General features: G+C 38.0%; 1 protein-coding gene across 9 annotated transcripts in view; it reads left to right on the forward strand.

Moving 5' to 3' along the window:
• The window catches only part of DNAI7 (dynein axonemal intermediate chain 7), an 89,032-nt gene that overhangs the window by 64,166 nt on the left and 4,781 nt on the right, over positions 1-20,085 (forward strand). For all 9 annotated transcript variants that reach the window (XM_069585529.1, XM_069585533.1, XM_069585532.1 and 6 more), the window contains 5 exons: positions 8,332-8,407; positions 9,444-9,604; positions 12,431-12,587; positions 17,220-17,434; positions 19,505-19,672. In XM_069585529.1, the coding sequence (XP_069441630.1) occupies positions 8,332-8,407; positions 9,444-9,604; positions 12,431-12,587; positions 17,220-17,434; positions 19,505-19,672 (777 nt within the window). The remainder of the gene's footprint in view (positions 1-8,331; positions 8,408-9,443; positions 9,605-12,430; positions 12,588-17,219; positions 17,435-19,504; positions 19,673-20,085) is intronic.

A 20,085-nucleotide genomic window follows, 5' to 3' on the forward strand; every position in this document is an offset into this window, starting at 1 on the left:
GGCAGACGCTTTACCGTGTGAGCCACTAGGGACTACAAGTGTAGCACAATATGAGAAATATTGCTTTTTAAATAAAAATAATAATTATCTTCAGAAATATTTTGGTGATCTAAGGGACATGCACAATAATATATGAACCTTTGAAAATTTTAAAGTTCAAGTTAAGAATAGCCTTTGGACTTCCCTAGTGGTGCAGTGGTTAAGAATCCGCTTACCAGTGCAGGGGACATGGGTTTGATCCCTGGTCTGGGAAGATTCCAAATACCGCAGGGCAGCTAAGGCCCCGCACGCTATAGAGTAGCCCTCTCGTGCAACAGTGAAGACTAAATGCAACCAAACAATAAGTGGATAAAATAAAATTATTTTTAGAAGAATAGCCTTTGTCTTTAAGATACTCTAAACAGATTTAACATAAATGTGAGTATATATCTATTGTATATATCTAATATGGGCTTCCCAGGTGGCGCTAGTGGTAAAGAATCCGCCTGCCGGTGCAGGAGATGCAAGAGACCCAGGTTCGATCTCTGCGTTGGGAAGATCCCCTGGAGAAGGGAATGGCAACCGACTCCAGTTTTCTTGCCTGGATAATTCCAGGGACAGAGGAGCCTGGCAGTCTGGCAGTTCATGGGGCCACACAAAGTTGGAGATGACCAAGTGACTGAGCACACACACATATATTTAATATAAATATGAGTATGTATAATTTGTAAACATATATATGAAACATAAAATTTACTAATTATCTTCTGTATGAAATTTGATTGAGGAGGAGAAGTGTAATAGTTACCCTATATTCTGATATATGTAATGGAGAGATTAGGCATAGGCGTTAAGAGAGAGAAATGAATCCAAAAAACAAAAGAACAGAATTGAACAGATTAGAAGTCTTCACTGATGAGATAGCATTTGAGCTAAATCTCTTGATAGGTATGGAGGAGTTTGGATGGAAAGGAAATTATTCTGCTCCGAGGAAAAAGTGTGGAGAAATAGCCTTAGAGATTTGAGGACTTCTCGGCATCATCATGAATAGATTTAGAGTCTATAAGAATAGCCCACATGAAAAAACCTACCTTTTAACATTCAACAACCTTCAGCTTCCCACAAATTTACTTGGACCACCCGTTTACCTGGTCATACCTTGGAGCTTGTTCTTATTTCTTTACTCACTCAGCAAATTTTTTTTTGAATGCCTACTTATATATGTTGGCACTATCTTGCCCTCAGGGGACAGTGGTGAAGGACAGTTGAGATTCCTACTCTCATAATTTATAATACTTGCAAGTCAGGAGAAACCAACAGGTCATAAAAAACTGGAGACAGTTGATGTTAATAAATGCCATATGCAGAATTAAACAGGATGGTATGGTAGGAGTGACTGGTAGTAGCTAGATTGGATGGTTACAGATGGCTTGTGTGATTAGTTCTTATTTAAGCTGAGACCCAAATGACCAAAGGGAATCAGCTATATAATGATAGAGGTGAGGACCAGGATGAAGGCCAGTGGACTGATGTAGAGTGGACAAGAAAGAAAGTGGTATGTGATGGTGTCAGAGAGGAAAGCAGAAGCCAGGTGAACCAGGGCTTTGCAGGCCAGAGGGAGAAGTTAAGATTTACTGTAGATTCAACAAGATGCCGTTAGAGGGCTATTTAAGTAGGGGGTGGCATAGTTCATGACATAGAAGGGTTACTCTGACCACTGTGCAGAAAACAAATTGTGAGGGTCTAGAGTGGAAGGTGGCTCAGGTGGTAAAGCGTCTGTCTACAATGCGGGAGACCTGGGTTCGATCCCTGGGTTGGGAAGATTCCCTGGAGAAGGAAATGGCAACCCACTCCAGTACTCTTGCCTAGAAAATCCCATGGATAGAGGAGCCTGGTGCAGGCTGCTGTCCATGGGGTAGCAAAGAGTCGGACACGACTGAGCGACTTCACTTTCTTTCACTAAAGTGGAAGCATGGTGCGTGTGTGTACAGTCTCAGTCCTGTCCGACTCTTTGCCACACCAAGGACTGTAGGGTTTCCTGCCTAGCAGGCAGATTCTTTACCATCTGAGTCACCAAGGAAGGCTGGCAGTTGGTAAAGAACCCGCCAATGCAGGAGACTCAGGAGATACAGGTTCAATCCCTGGGTTGGGAAGATCCCCTGGTGAAGGAAATGGCAACCCACTCAAGTATTCTTGCCTGGAAAATTCCATGGACAGTGGCGCCTTGGTGGTCTTGGCAGGCTATAGTCCATGGGGTCACAAAGAGTTGGACACGACTGAGTGACAAACACTCACTTACCAACTGCGCCATCTGGAAAGCCCTGGAGACATGGTACCAAGTTCAGCAGTACGAGAAGCACGAGAAGTCGCGGTGGTTTGGACAAAGGTGGTAGTAAGACGTGGAAAGGTGGATATGTTTGGGATATGTTGGAGGTAAAATAAACACTTCCACTGAATTTTAATTTGGGAAAACTAAACAGTTCACTGTGGTGGACAGGAGTGGGCTGAGCTGGTTGAGAGTGACAGTGAAACCAGAGGATTTTTGGAGGGACATGGTAAGTTTAGGACACACAAGTGGAAATACCAGGTAGGCAAATGTGAACCTGGGGTTCTAAGGAAAAAGTTCTTCCCATCATATGTGTGTGTGGAGACTTCCAGGGCTGAGCAACTACGTGTATGTGGCCTGAAGAGCATCTCTGGCATGGGTTTGGGAACCACCAGCTTATAGGTGGTATTAAAGCCACAGGAGTGAATGAGACTTCAGCACACTCGGGATAACCATTCTTATCTTTTATCCAAAATGAACCATAAGGTATTGTATTTTCAAAATTCATCTTCACTTCTTTACCAAGAGTCAGTTCCAACACTTTATTCTGAAACTGTAAATTACGTTTTGATGAAAAAATTGAATTTCTTTTGTACAGATTTTCTTTTGATGGGAAATAAACCTCAAGACATTCTATCAAACATATATGGTATCCAGTACTGACATTTTGCAGATGTCCAGTATCACAAGCTTTTGAACTGTGGTATTGAAGAAGACTCTTGAGAATCCCTTGGAAGATGAAAACAGTTGATCCTAAAGGAAATCAACCCTGAATATTCATTGAAAGGGCTGATGCTGAAGCTGAAGCTCTAATACTTTGGCCACATGATATGAAGAACCAACTCAGAAGAAAAGACCCTGATGCTGGGAAAGACTGAAGGCAGGAGGAGAAGGGGACAACAGAGGATGAGATGGCTGGATGGCATTACCACTCAATGGACAACAGCAACAATATCAAGATTTCTTTCTCTGATAATTGTTGACATCAAATCTCCTTTGTTCTCTTCATATATTTTCATATTTTTGTGGCTTTTGATTGGTTTAGTTATCTTTTCACATTTAGATCTTTTATCTATCTAGAACTTAGTATAAAGTAGTTCAGTTCAGTTCAGTTACTCAGTTGTGTCTGACTCTTTGTGACCCCACAGGCTGTAGCACACCAGGCTTCCCTGTCCATCACCAACTCCCAGAGCTTGCTCAAACTTATGTCCATAGAGCTGGTGATGCCATCCAACCATCTTATCCTCTGTTGTCCCCTTCTCCTCCTGCTTTCAATCTTTCCCAGCATCAGGGTCTTTTCCAGTGAGTCAGTTCTTTGCATCAGGTGGCCAAAGTATTGGAGTTTCAGCTTCAACATCAGTCCTTCCAATGAATATTCAGGGTTGATTTCCTTTAGGATTGACTGGTTTGATCTTCTTGCAGTCCAAGGGACTCTCAAGAGTCTTCTCCAACACCACAGTTCAAAAGCATCAGCTCTTTGGTGCTCAGCTTTCTTTATAGTCCAGTTCTCACATCCATACATGACTACTGGAAAAACCATAGCTTTGACTGGACGGACCTTTGTTGGCAAAGTAATGTCTCTGCTTTTTCATATGCTGTCTAGGTTGCTCATAGCTTTTCTTCCAAGGAGTAAGCATCTTTTAATTTCATGGCTGCAGTTACCATCTGAAGTCATTTTGGAGCCCCCCCCAAATAACGTCTGTCACTGTTTCCATTGTTTCCTCATCTATTTGCCATGGAGTGATGGGGCCAGATGGAGAAGGAAATGGCAACCCACTCCAGTGTTCTTGCCTGGAGAATCCCAGGGACGGGGGAGCCTGGTGGGCTGTCGTCTCTGGGGTTGCACAGAGTTGGACATGACTGAAGCAACCTAGCAGCAGTAGCAGATGGGACCAGATGTCATGATCTTAGTTTTGGGGTTTTGTTTTGTTTTGTTTTTTTGAGTTTTTTTCACTTTTTCACTCTCCTCTTTCACTTTCATCAATAAGCTCTTCAGTTCCTCTTCACTTTCTGCCATAATGGTGGTGTTATCTGTGTATCTGAGGTTATTGATATTTCTCCTGGAAATCTTGATTCCAGCTTGTGCTTCATCCAGTCCAACATTTTGCCTGATGTACTCTGCATATAACTTAAATAAGCCAGGGTGACAATATACAGCCTTGATGTACTCCTTTCCCAGTTTGGAAGTCTGTTGTTCCATGTCCAGTTCTAACTTGCTTCTTGACCTGCCTACAGATTTCTCAGGAGGCAGATAAGGTGGTCTGGTAGAATTTTCCACAGTTTGTTGTGATCCACACAGTCAAAGGCTTTGGTGTAATCAATAAAGCAGCAGTAGATGTTTTTCTGGAATTCTCTTGCTTTTTCTATGATCCAACAGATGTTGGCAATTTGATCTCTGGTTCCTCTGTCTTTTCTAAATGTGTAAATTAGGGGAGAATCTAAATTTATTTTATTTCAAATCTTAGTGAGCTCTCTCAAAACACTTACCATATAAACCTAGGTTTTTCCTATTGATCTGAAATGCCATATGCTACATTCCCAAGTGGCTCCTGAGATCTATTTCTGGAATTTCTAGTCAGCTTTCATGATCTTATTCATGATCCAAGCTATGTTTTTATATCATGTTCAAGTTACATACATATTAAAATAATTTCCACATTACAGTAACTGCACAATGATCAAGTTGCAATGAAAAATACTTTGCTAGTGTTCTTTGAAGTTCTTCCATGTGAGAAGCCAATTCATAAACCAGTTGAACCAAGATGTTAGTTATACTTTACCTTCTCTGCTTCATATTCTGTCCACATTTCCATGCAGTTTTTAAAATGTTATTTTAAAAATAGATTTATTATAAATTTAGTGTAATTCAAAGAAAAACTCCACTTTGGTAATTGTTAAGACTTAACAAAACACTACTTATTAAAATTTAGCTATAAGAAAAAAGTATGTGGAAAATTTTCTGAAACAGTTAGGTTGAAAGAGTACTTTTCTTTAGCAGATATAAACATGAGGATAATATGAAGAAAGAAGCATTTTTCCCAGCTTCATTGCCAAGAAACAGAAGGAGCTTTAGAAAGTGTAAAACGCTAAAGGATTATAGGATTAATAAATGTGGTTTGGAGTTTACTTTTTGTGCAGGAGTATGTTCTAGCTGTGATGACAGGAAAACATTCTAGAATAGTTATCAAGATTCAGGAGCTTGCACCAGAGTGTAAATTGACCCATTGCTTCCATTCTCTAGAAGTCTAGCTTCAAAAAAGAGTCAATTAAGCTAAAGAATACATAAAATTATAAAAATTGTGAATTATAGGGCAATATTTTGAGCTAAATACAAGATTGTTCTATCATGTGATGATAGAGATATGGATAAATTCCTGTTGTTGCATATTGAAGTACTATGTTTATCAAATTTCTGTTGAGAAGGTCTAAATTCTTTGGTCTCCCTGCAAGGTAGAAAACCATTCTGATCTACATGCTGAAGAATTTTCAAATGTTTGACACTGTGAATTGGAAAGCTTGACTCCCTTGTTGGTTGATATCTTTTGATACTGTTGTCAGAGAAAATCCTTCCTGTAAGAAAGAAATGCAGCTGGCTTTTTAATGGTGGAAAATATCAAAGGCCACTTAGATGTCCCATGGGCATCTCAAATTCAACATATCCACAATCACATTTACTACTTTTTTCCCCCTAAACCAACTCTTCCTTTTCTTAATAATTGTTACCACCATCTATCTTATTACCTAAGCCAAGCATTTGAAAATCAGTCTTCTATATCCATTTTCCATCCAAGCTATGTTGATTTACTTCCTCATCATCTCTCATCTAAGCTCCTTCTGATGACCTTGATTGCATCTATCTTGACTTGTGCCCTGATCCTCTTACCTTGGACTTCCTATTCTGAATAGTTCTTTGTTTTATTTTATTTACTGATTTAGCTGTATCAGGTCTTAGTTGCGTCACATGGGATCTTTTGTTGCAGTGCTCGGCCCATCTAGCTGTGGCACGGGCTCCAGAGCTCACGGTCTCAGTAGCCACAGCACATGGGCTTAGTTTCTCTGCATCATATGAGATCCTAGTTCCCTGACCAGGGATCAAACCCATGTTCCCTGCAATGCAAGACAGACTCTCAACCACTGGACCAACAAGAAAGTCCCTGGATTCCCTACTCTTTACTAAGCAATACATCATCATCTGGCCACCAAAAAAAAAACCCTTTCCAAATGCATTTCTTCGTGTTACTTTCCTAGTAAGTCTTTCGGGGGCTCTCTTCTACCCATAGAAGAAAATCTAATCTTTAGAGCGGCATCCAATGCTCTCCACAAGTTGGACCTTGCCTCTCTCCAGCTTAAAATCTTTACCCTCCTAGCCTGACTCATTCCAACCGTCCCTGACCACTTGGGGGTGTTTGGAACCCTCTGTTTTGCTCCATACCTTTCCACCTTCACTCACACCTGGAATTCTTTCCCACCATTTTTGAGAGGACCTAATTATCTTTCAAGGTTTAGTTCACACTTTACCACCACAGACTGTTTTCCCACAGAATTAACCACTCTTCCTTTGCATTTCTCTTGTGGACCCCTTTGTGCACTATAGCACCCACTTTGTTGACCTGCTTCCCTAGTACACTGGCAGCTCCTTAAGCAAGGACCTTGGCTTTCTCTTTCTTTTCACTCCTAGTATCTAGTGATGCCTATACAATTCAGGCACTCCGAAAAGCTCCATTGAATGAATGAGTTAGTAAGTGAGAAGTGTCAGAGGCTTGATGAAAAGGTTGGCAGAGAATGCATGGTATTAAAACTGGTCAAGAGGAAGATACAAAAAAATACAGTGATGAGAATAAGAAGAAAGATCATCTACTAAGAAGGACTTGGCTTTGTACGGCGGATGAGGATGAGCAGCATGGTGGGATTAACTGATGTTAAGCTTCTGACTAGGATTCTGGTATGAGGTTCTTCTGTTGCTGTACAAAAGGGCAGGTGGTGTTTGAGGGCAAATGAATTTTTCTGGATATAATCCTTCCTATTTGCAAATATTAGCACACACATGCTAAAGTTTTATAGTAGCACTGCAGTTATCTAGTAGTTTACAGTGTACAATATTCTTTACTTTTATTGTTTTATTGGACCCTTAGACCAGTTATCTCCATAAGCTTCAGTTCCCTTATTGTAAAATGAAGATAATAGCTTAGGATTGTTTACAAGAGCTATTATATGTCTAGTGCACAGATGCATAGCAAGTCAATTGTTAGATCAGGGCTTTGTGACTCGTAATGCTTAAATGACTTGCTTAAGTTCACAAAGGTAAGTTAATGGCGTGCGTGTGAGCTCAGTCACTCAGTCATGTCTGATTCTTTGCGACCCCATGGACTGTAGCCTGCCAGGATCCTCTGTCCATGGAATTTTCCGGCAGGAATATTGGAGTGAGTTGCCATTTCTTACTCCAGGGGATCGTCCTGACCCAGGGATCAAACCCACATCTCCTGCATTGGCTGGAAAATTCTTTACCACTGTGCCACATGACATATTTAAACTCTTCTGTCCTCTTTTTGTACAGTAGTATTCTGTTTTGCTATACCAGGATATAATATCTTCTACATTACTTTAGGGCATGGCATCTTTAATTTTCTTGAGAGGCTTACCCAAAAACAGGCTGTGGAATTACTCAGAGAGTTTATTGCCAAAATCAAGCAAAATAAAAAACTTGGCTAAAACCAAAATGCCAATATAAATAATATTTGTATAGCTTGCATGGATTCTTAGTCCCTCTGTTTTGTGCTTGGGGGTTTTCCGCAGAAAATCTGAGCAACTAGCTCCTGGCCTTGTGAGGTTTTGTGGAGATATGCTCTCATTTAAATTAATTTTTAAAGTATTATTTTTGAGTCCAGTTTTAGACCAGAGCAAGTGTCCATTTGGGGTCCTGGAATTAAGGTAGCAGAAACCTAGTGGGAACTAGAATAGGAAGAAGGTGAATCTGGGCTGCAGCAGACACTGACAATCACCCCCATCTGTCCTTGTGTTCTCTGTAGTGTCCTGTCCAGGAAGAACCTGAAACCACAAAATATGAAATGGAGATGAAATTAATAAGTGAAACAGTTTTAGCAGGTATTCTTCTAAGTCACATTTTTAGAATTTAACTTAACTGGGATTTTCTGCTTACAAAAGAAACGCAAGGATATTAGAAAATCAACTCAGATGTTGCAGAAGTATATTTATAGTGAAAATTCTTCCTCATCTCTCTACTGAGATAACCAGTGTTAATGGTTTTCTTTTGAATTTGTTGTACTCTGTCTCTCTCTTTTTGATTTTAATAAAACCATTGGGTCATATTATATGAATATTCTTATTGAAAGTTACTTTTTTTTCACCTAACAATATTTGTTATTGTACATACACACATAAAACACAATACACATTCTACTTAAATGAATAATATTCAACATTATTCTAAGTCAGAACACATTGGTAACCTTACTTTTTAAAGTATCTATGTAATGCTATGGTACATTATCATCTATTAGTAAGGACTTAAATAAGGTTATTTCTAATTTTTTTTATTATTACAAGCAATGTTGCCTTGAACATTCATAAGCACACACATGAAGTTAGAAATTTCTTCACACTTTTGTATTTAGTCTTGTCCTGGCAAATAACAATTGGATACAGTTTTTAAATGTCAAGATGATAGTGATGTCTAATTTGCAGAACTTCTAGTTTGAGATTTATGTAATCTTTTTCATTAACTTTATCATTTTGCTTCTTTCCCAGAAACTCCTTAGGAATGTATTTTTTATACAGTTCTTAGCAGAGTCTTTATAACAGACTTCTTGTCCACTTCACTTTTTCCAATGCACTTTTGTGTCAACAGTCAATTAGGTTTATATCATTATAACTTTTCTGTAATCCTTATGAGATAATTTACCTATGAAAAATATAAATGGAGCCCTCCCCTGCACCCTAACATTATGCATGCCTGTTCCCACTTTCAAGTGAGTGATTTTGAATTAACCACATTCTGAAAATGTGTAGTTGCTAAATAAACATTTTCTTTACCAGTATTAGAATGCTTTCATTTCCCTACTAAGAAAATACAGAAATGTTGTGATCTATTTAGAAACTCAATCAATCTGATTAATTTCAGCACAGGAGTTGCTGTTAGAGAATGCCTGTGAAAAGCCCAATTTCTTTGAAGAAAATGAGGTTGATTTATGCCAATTCACAACCCTGGGTGGAGTGTACCACTTGGATATTTTGGAGCTTCCTCCACAGTGTAAACCAATGAAGGGCTGGATGATTGTGGAGGTAGGTTGATTCTTGAATCAAAATTTATGGATAAAATAATTTCTCATGCTTTAACTTTATCTGAAATGATTTAACATCTATTTAACCCTAAAATGATTTAACCCTATTAAACAAGCACAAATGCGGAAAATGTAATTTTAAGCTGTCTTGAATTTATGAATCAAAATCAGATACTAAAGGAGAGGAATCTGAAATAATAACAGATTTTAAAACTAGAATTCATACATGTTAACTTAATTGTAAACCTGTAACACTGTTTATATTATGCCAATTTGGCCTTAATAATGACAGTCATTTTCAGAGGTCATCAAATTTTTTCTGTAAAGGGCCAGATGGTGAATATTTTCAGCTTTGTGATCCATACCAGCTCTGTTGCAACTCCTCAACCCTGCCACTGTAACATTAAAATAGCCATTGGTTAATGAATGGACATGGCTGTGTTCCAGTTAAACTTATTTTACAAAAACTGGTGCGGGCTGGATTTTCCAGGGACCATGGTTTGTGGATTCTAGTCTAAATCAGTGGTTCCCAGCATGTGGTCCCTCGACCGGAAGCATCACCATCATTTGGCATCATCTGAGAATTTGCTACAAATGGAAATCCATTGCCCCCACCTCAGTCCTACTGAATCAGAAAGTTTGGAGGTAAGGCTCAGCAGTCTGTGTTTTAGCAAAGACACACCCCAAAGTTTGAGAACCACTGGTCTGTATTCTTGATATACAAGTGTGGTCCATGAACCTGCGGCATCTGTATCACCTGAGAACTTGTTAGAAATGCATCATTTGGGACTTTACCTCAGGTCCACCGAATCTGCATAGTAACTGCACATGAAACTTTGCAAAGCACTGATGTGGGCAATGCCAATGGTATTGATGCACAGATAGCACACATTGAGTAACAAGGATACTGATGGTAGCAGTTGTCAATCATTTTTCAAGGAGTTCTCACTCTTGTTTCAGTAAGTAGTGACATTTGCACTAGTATTGACTTGACTTAACGTTTAGTGGCCAACACCCCAGATAATACCCCATTATGGTAAAGAATCTGCTTGCAGTGCAGGAGACCTGGGTTCAATCTCTGAGTCAGGAAAATCCCCTGGAGAAAGGAATGGCTACCCACTCCAGTATTCTTGCCTGGAGAACTCCATGGACAGAGGAGCCTAGAAGAAGCCATAACTTCTTTATGCATAGGCATTCTTGAATTAGTGTAGTATTTATCTTTTTTCTTTTCATTATCACCCCTCCAAAGAGCCTTTGTAGATTTTTTTCCTAACTGGCCCCCATAAAATATTAATACCACATGTATACTGTATATCTACATATGTGCTGTATGTGTGTTTTATACCAAAAAGAGTACAATTTTTTCATGACCCCTCTAAACTAATTTTTACCCTCTTAGGGATAATATTGCTGTTCCTTTCTCCTTCTCATAAATGAGAATACAGTTATTAGGTTGACCCTGGAGAGATAATTTGGTTTGTAGCCCCTCTAAGGGGCTTCCCCAGGGGCTCAGCAATAAAGAATTTGCCATCAATGCAGGAAACTCAGGAGACACGGGTTCGATCCCTGGGTCAGGAAGATTCCCTGGAAAAGGGCATGTCAACACAGTCCAGTATCCTTGCCTGGGATATCCCATGGACAGAGGAGCCTGGCAGGCTACAGTCCATAGGGTTGCAAAGAGTCAGAAATAACGAAGCGACTTAGCACGCAGCCACTTTGAAGAATCTGTTTGAATCAGCCTTCCCTACCTCAGAAATACCTGAAGGGCAGAGTGGAGTCCAGAAAGACACCCTTTGGTGGAGATAGGCTTTCAAAACTCTTTATCCATAGGAAGGTCTAAGCCTGAACTGGGAATTTCAAGGATGCATGCAAAGATCTGGTGTTTCTGAATTTTGTCCTGGTATGTGCTCTATTTGAGCCCAGAGTGTTCTCCATCACACTTATTTTTCTCTCCTGCAACGAAGAGACCTTCCTCATTTTCTAAGTCCCTTTTAAATAATCTCACACTTCCTCTAGAAATTTTCCCCGTCCAGTTTTTTCCTCTGTTTTGTAATATTTATAATCCTCTTCCCTTTCCTAGATCCATCTCTGCTAAATTCTGATAATAGACAAATCTTTATCCCACAGACATCTGCTCTTGGCTTAATTTACTTTCTCCCCTTCACTACCCCCCTGCTTTTTTAAGATGTAATTGATATATAACACTGCATAAGTTTAAGGTATGCAACATGATGATTTTTAATTTCACTCATTTATTTCCACACTTCTCAAAAGGTTGCTTATTCTTCTTTCTGTCTTCACCCACACACCCTAACCAAGTTACTGGAACATGGGATTTGGGGTCCTATAGATCTGCTGGGTTGGTCAAAATCTTTCTATAAGATTTTGTTGTTCAGATCTTTCTGTAAGATGTTAGGGGAAAACCCAAATGAACTTTTTGGCCAAGCCAATACTTTTGGCTTCCGGTGCCTTCTTGGAGTCATTTTGTAATCTTTGGCACATTAATTGATTTTTCTAAGTCCCAGTTATCTTCTCTGTTCAATACATATCTCATAGAATTATTGGAGAAATAAAATGAATAGTTAAGTCCCAGCCAGCCTAGAATCTGGCCTATAGGAGGGTTCTGAATTACATTCAAATGTAGTGATTTTTCTCCCCTCAATCATTATCTTTAGTTTTGTTGTAACATTTTGTTAGTCAATCTATAGTGAAATGTGACCAAACTGCGGTGTTTATTTAACATATATAGCTTACTCTGCATAACTCTGCATCATAAACTGTTACCAGTCAGCTTCTAACTTAGTATTATCTTGGTCATTTTTAAAAGATACTCAAAGAGGGATTACAGAAATATACATATCCTCCAGAAACTGCAGAAGACCTTGAAGCAGAAAATGCTTTTCCACCCATAGAGGTCACGCTTGAAGTTCATGAGAATGTAATCTTCTTCGAGAATCCTATGGTTGCAAGGTGGGATGCTGAAGGTACAATGATGCCTTAACCAGCTTCGATAATTATGTAATGAAAAGAGGTATAATAATATAAATCCTTAAATCAAAATAGAAAATGGAGAATGTAAACTGAGTTTCTAATCATACATATTTCTGTGCCAATTCTAGAGTCTTTGTTTACTTTTTATGGAAATGAATAGGGTGTTTTTAAAAAGAAGGAAATGAATAAAAATATCAAATAGTATAGCAAATAAAAAACAAACGAAAAGCCTACTCTCTCTTGAAATGGCCAAATAATTCAGATTGGGGTGATTAAAATTTGATTATTTTAATGTTAATGATTTATAAATTGCAAAGCTTATTACAACCAGGTACTGAGGATGGGTGTCTGCCCAGGTGGCTTCAGTGGTAAAGAACCCGCCTGCCAAGCAGGAGACACAGATTCAATCCCTAGGATGGGAAGATCTCCTGGAGAAAGAAATGGCAACCCACTCCAGTGCTCTTGCCTAGGAAATCCCATGGACAGAGGAGCCTGGCAGGCTATAGTCCATGGTTTTGCAGAGTTGGACACGACTTAGCAACTAAACAACAACTGAGGATGGGGAGTGGGCAAATGGGAAACGCGAGAAAGAGGAAAACCAACCACTATATGCCTCTATAACTTTTAACTATTGAACCATGGGCAATTATTGCTTATTCAAATTGTTAAATATCAATAAATTGGAAGTGTTAACAAATACAAGTTAATCATTCACCAATTATTAACAAATACCTGATTTGGGGTTGGCAGGCTAAACTTTGAACAGTCTTGGTCTTGTGAATTAATGTATTCAAATCTGGAGACTCTTAGATGAAAGTTGAATAGCTTTGTTTTTAATGTAGGTGAGTTACCCTACATCCATTTATTTATTTGTGAAAAGGTTTGCATACAAGATAACAGGTCTAGATAATAAGATAACTAAAGCACAGAGCTATTACTTTAGTTATGGCAGCAGAGAATTTAGAGACTATTTTGTTCTTTAAATTTTTTTATGGTTGCTACAACACACTACATTGTTGCTTATACAGACATAACCACAAGATGTTTAGTGTAGAGATAGTTTATGTTTTAGAAACAGTATATTTCTATCAATACATTAAACCATAAAATATATCAAAATGAACATTGGGTAATTTTTTCCTTTCATGTTGCTTTAGAGGTTTCACATTTCCTTTCCTTTAATGGTAACATTCCTAAATATTTACTTATCAAATTAAAATTAGAATTAGACAAGATCAGTTATCCCACATGATTCAGGGAAATACAACAAGTAAAATTTGACTCTAACTGCAGTAATTATATGGCAGTAATCTCTTGATGAAAGTGAAAGAAGAGGGTGAAAAATTTGGCTTAAAGCTCAACATTCAGAAAACGAAGATCATGGCATCCGGTCCCATCACTTCATGGGAAATAGATGGGGAAACAGTGGAAACGGTGTCAGACTTTATTTTTGGGGGCTCCAAAATCACTGCAGATGGTGACTGCAGCCGTGAAATTTAAAGACACTTACTCCTTGGAAGAAAAGTTATGTCCAACCTAGATAGCATATTCAAAAGCAGAGACATTACTTTGCCAACTAAGGTCTGTCTAGGCAAGGCTATGGTTTTTCCTGTGGTCATGTATGGATGTGAGAGTTGGAGTGTGAAGAAGGCTGAGCACCAAAGAATTGATGCTTTTGAATTGTGGTGTTGGAGAAGACTCTTGAGAGTCCCTTGGACGGCAAGGAGATCCAATCAATCCATTCTGAAGGAGATCAACCCTGGGATTTCTTTGGAAGGAATGATGCTAAAGCTGAAACTCCAATACTTTGGCCACCTCATGCGAAGAGTTGACTCATTGGAAAAGACTCTGATGGTGGGGGGGATTGGAGGCAGGAGGAGAAGGGGACGACAGAAGATGAGATGGCTGGATGGCATCACTGACTCAATGGACGTGAGTCTGAGTGAACTCCGGGAGTTGGTGATGGACAGGGAGGCCTGGTGTGCTTCGATTCATGGGGTCGCAAAGAGTCGGACACAACTGAGCGACTGAACTGAACTGAATCTACAACTCCATGGTTTCCCTGGTGACTCACTGGTAAAGAATCCACCTGCCAATGCAAAAGACTGGGTTTCAATCTCTGGTACAGGAAGATGCCCTGCAGAAGGAAATGGCAACCCACTCCAGTATTCTTGTGAGGAGAACCCCACAGACAGAGGAACCTGGCAGGCTACAGTCCACGGGGTCAACCAGGAGTTAGACATGACTTAGCGACTAAACAACAATTTTTATGGTTACAAATTAAGATAATTTTGTAAATGTAAAAACAGAAAGAGGAACTATATATAACTTAGTTTTCTAATATAATTATTTATTATATTGAATTCAAGAGTCAAAAATAGAACTAATATAACATTGTAAAGCAGCTATACACCAATTTTTTAAAGTTTTTTTTAAAAAGTAGGTGTATGGAGATGAAAACTAGAGAGAGCTGGGAATGACAGCTGAGGTTGGGAATTACTTTATTATTTATTACTTTATTCATTATCCAAGATAATTCTCATTAGGAGGATAGCCTCAATAGGAGGAGAGTTTAAGTGCATAGGGGCAATATTATATATTCCTATCTACTATTTTTTATTGATTGCTTTAAAATTACCTGCCAATGCAAAAGACTGGGTTTCAATCTCTGGTACAGGAAGATGCCCTGCAGAAGAAAATGGCAACCCACTCCAGTATTCTTGTGAGGAGAACCCCACAGACAGAGGAACCTGGCAGGCTACAGTCCACGGGGTCAACCAGGAGTTAGACATGACTTAGCGACTAAACAACAATTTTTATGGTTACAAATTAAGATAATTTTGTAAATGTAAAAACAGAAAGAGGAACTATATATAACTTAGTTTTCTAATATAATTATTTATTATATTGAATTCAAGAGTCAAAAATAGAACTAATATAACATTGTAAAGCAGCTATACACCAATTTTTTTTAAGTTTTTTTTAAAAAGTAGGTGTATGGAGATGAAAACTAGAGAGAGCTGGGAATGACAGCTGAGGTTGGGAATTACTTTATTATTTATTACTTTATTCATTATCCAAGATAATTCTCATTAGGAGGATAGCCTCAATAGGAGGAGAGTTTAAGTGCATAGGGGCAATATTATATATTCCTATCTACTATTTTTTATTGATTGCTTTAAAATTAATGCCTAAAAGTGTTTTATTTCTTTTCTCCAGTAAATTTTCAAATAAATACATGCCAACATTTAAAAAAAATTTAAGTCAAAAATAGCCAGTGGAACCTTTCATGCGAGAAAACAAGAAAGCCAAGTGGAAATGAAGAGGGTGTTCTAGGAAAAGAATGATTCATTCATTTCATTAAATGCTAAACAATGAGAAAGAGAGAAATGAGACACAATTCCTTCTTCCAGGAATTTTCAAAGTTGTAGGAGAGGCAGACAGGGAAAGATATCATACACAAGGGGCCAGAGTAGTAAGGGGCTATAGAATAGATGAAAGTGCTACGGAGCAGAACAGTGACTGGGCCCCATCTGGAGTGTTAAGGACGGCTTCTCGTAGGCTAGAATATTGAGCAGGTCCTTAAGAGACTAAGAGACCATTGATGCAGTATGTTCTGTGTGGGTATAAGTCCTCATTCCTCTTAGGTATATTGGTAGGAGTGGAATTTCTGGGTTGAAGCGTAAATTGATGTTCAACTGTTTAAAAACTGCCAAGCTGTTTTTCAAAGGAGCTATAACCACAACACAAGGTCCCCCATTTCTCCATATTCTTGCCACCATTTGTTATTACGTATTTTTTTTTACTTAGAGCCACCTTGGTGGGCGTGAAATGTTTTTTCATAGTTTTAATTTGTATTTCCCTAGTGAGTGGTAATGTTGAGCATCTTTTTTTATGTATTTACTATACTTTCATGTAGCTTCTTTGATGAAATGTTTATTCAAATCTTTTGCCCATTTTTAAGTTGTGTTGTGTTTTATTATTGAGTTGTAAGCGACACAAAAGACCACTTATTATATGATGGTGGTTAATGAAAATTAAGAAAAGGCAAATCTTTAAGTATATTAATAGTTTCTTGGGGCTGGTGATGCAAATGGGAATTAACTATAAATGGACATGAGAGATCTTATTGGGAGGATAATAATACTCTAAAACTGAATGATGGTGATGATTGCAAAAATGGGTAAATTGACTAAAAATAATTGTATACTCAAGATAGGAGAATTTTAAAGTTCTTTAAAAAGAAAGATGAAGAGAGGTTCTCTAAAAGAGGAAGGAAATGTTCTCTAGGAAGAAAGAACTGCATGTGCAGAGGCTTACAGGTTTATGATGTTGTTGGGGAAGAAAAGAAAAGTGTGACTGGAAAGAAGTCTGAGAAGTAGCAAAGATGGAAGCCAGGAATGAGAGTCAGAGCTTCATTCTGAACGTCTTGTGACCATGCTGAGGAATCTGGGCTTGATCCTGTAGACAGGAAGAAACTCCAGTGAAGATGGTTTGTTGTTGTGATCCTATTCTCAGTGTGAAAAATCAGTTTATACATATTAAAGTTAGTGGAGTGGTTTCATTCATCTTATTTTTGCAGAGGAAAAAATGGAACTAATGTCTTATTAATCCTAATTATAAAGGTAAACACTGGAAAACTGATGGCATCAGCAATGTGTCTTACAAACCGGAAGAGAGACTTATTACATTCAACCTGGAAACTTTTTGTCCTGTTACTTTAATTCAAGATGCCCATATTAATATGCCATACCAGTCATGGGAGCTAAGACCACTTGATGTGAATAAAGTGCTTCTGACTGTGACTACAGTATTTACTGAACTTCAAATACAAATTAAGGTAAACCGCTGTTATAGCAAGTCATACCAAAGAGCTAAATCTCTTTGATGACTATAAGAGTGTGTGTCAAAACAGTCAATCACTGATGATTTACATATTGAAATATATCCTTTATAAATACATTGAAAATATACCTTGAGCTGTAGTTTCTAAACAAAATATTGAGTATATAGGAAATAACATGTAAAAGTAAAGTATAAGTTTGTGCCCTAAAGTTACTAGGAATAGAGCAATTGATGAAACTCTAAGTATGGTTGCAGTATGACTTTCAAAGTTTTTGGTCCACTCTAAAGAGGCTTCCTGATCTTATCACAGGAAGATAGCACCCAGCCACTTGAAATCCCTTTTGAGTAACTCCATTGCTACAGTCTGACTCTATGATTTCAATACCTGTAGACCACAAAATTTTTGTACCTTATTTTATGTTCCTGGTTATGTTGCAGTGTCTCCTAGTTTGTAGTCTATGGGAACTTGAATAGAATTTGTATCCTACTATTGAAGGAAATGGCAACCCACTCCAGTATTCTTGCCTGGAGAATCCCAGGGACAGAGGAGCCTAGTGGGCTGCCGTCTATGGGGTCGCACAGAGTCAGACACGACTGAAGCGACTTAGCAGCAGCAGCAGCATTGTGTGAAAATTGTATGACTTAATTATGTTGAATTGGTTCATGGTGCTTTTCAGGCCTACTGTATCTTTCTACTTTTCTGTCTATTCTATTAATTTTTAAGAGTTTGATATTGAAACTCCAACTAAAAATCTTAATTTATCTACTTTAAAAAATAACATATAGTAGGAGAATATGTAACTTTGTTCTGTATTTTCCAAATCTCCTCTAAATATGTTATTATACTTTCATAATTAAAAAAAAAGAAATTACAGAGTCTGAAATTTAAAGACACAATAAGTAGATTTAGTGGTTGCCTGAGGCTGAAGTGGGGAATGGATATAAATAAGCATAAGGGATTTCACTGACGGGATGAAAATGCTCTAAAACTGATTTATGGTGATAGTTGTACCAGTCAACAAAGTTACCAAAAAAAAAAAAAATCACTGAACTGTGCACTTGAAATGGGTGAATTTTATGATATATAAAATATACCTCATGAAAGTTGTTTTAAAAAAGATTTTTTTTAAAAAAAGATATAACCTGAAATTCTTTATGAACGTGGCAGGAAAGCTAGATCATCAGACTTGGTTTTTAAGGTCAGAGGAGAGATGTGAACTCTATGCACCTTCAGATTACCATTTTTCTAACTTTAAAACTGGATAATAATTTTGCATTATGTTAAAATTGTATACATATAAAAAATTATGATCTTTAAAAGTTGCAACATGGCTGCTGTCAAATAGCTCTTCAACAGGAGCACATGCAGTATTCTTAGATCATAAGTTATAAAGTAGGCAACCAAAGAGATCCTTGGATTGCTCAGATGAGCCTGAGAAGAGTTGATAAACTGCTTAAGGTAATATGGAAACTTTGAGGTGGACCTTTTGGATCAAGCCTAAAATATGTCTGCCCTGCATTCTAATATAGGATAATACAGGATTTTCTTTAAAAAAAAAAAAAATAGTTGCTATTGTTCAGTTGCTAAGTTGTGTCCAACCCTTGGCAACCCCAAGAACCTGTCCTTCACTATCTCCTGGAGTTTGCTCAAACTCATATATATTGAGTCAGTGATGCCATTCAACTATCTCATCCTCTGTCTCCCCCTTCTTCTCCTGCCCTCAATCTTTTCCAATGACTTGGCCCTTCACCTCGAGTGGCCAAAGTACTGGAGCTTCAGCTTCAGTCCTTCCAATGAATGTTCAGGGTTGATTTCCTTTAGGATTGACTGGTTTGATCTCTGTGCTGTCCAAGAGACTCTCAAGAATATTCTCCAACACCACAGTTGAAAATCATCAATTCTTCAGCGCTCAGCCTCCTTTATGGTCCCACTCTCACATCTGTACATGACTACTAGAAAAACCATAGTTTTGTATAAAGAACCTAACAGCTGGACCTGGAATTATAACGAGGTAATAATTGCTTTAACTTACTTATATAAAAGCTTTTTTCTTATTGAAACTAGGAAAATCTCTGTATGTTAGCTTCAATCAAAGTAAATAACAAAAATCATTCCACTATTTTGGAAGAAAAGTGGATGACTCCTGTTTCTTTCATTATTGCTTTGAAGAAGGCTGGATTGAATATCTTCCCTACTGGACACTCTCATCTTTATGTTGTTATAAACTATAAGGTAAGAATGAATCCTTCCAAATTTAATGTGGTGGACGTTTAGAATGTTAGCAAGTATTACATTTTATGTAAATCTTAAGGTACACCAATGAATTTTCTATATTCACTTATATGAGATTATAGTTAGAAAGGAAGGAATAAATAGCAAGACTAGAAATCCAGTGATTTCTGATTGACAAAGCTGACTTAAAACTCAACATTCAAAAGATTAAGATCATGGCAACCAGTCCCATCACTTCATGGCAAATAGATGGGAAAACAAAGGAAACAGTGAGAGACTTTCTTTTCTTGGGCTTGAAAATCACTGCAGGTGGTGACTGCAGCCATGAAATTAAAAGATGCTTACCCCTTGGAAGAAAAACTATGAGCAACCTAGATGGCATATTAAAAAGCAGAGACATTACTTGGCTGACA

Source organism: Ovis canadensis, chromosome 3, assembly GCF_042477335.2.
Source record: "Ovis canadensis isolate MfBH-ARS-UI-01 breed Bighorn chromosome 3, ARS-UI_OviCan_v2, whole genome shotgun sequence".
NCBI classification, from domain to species: Eukaryota; Metazoa; Chordata; class Mammalia; order Artiodactyla; family Bovidae; genus Ovis; species Ovis canadensis.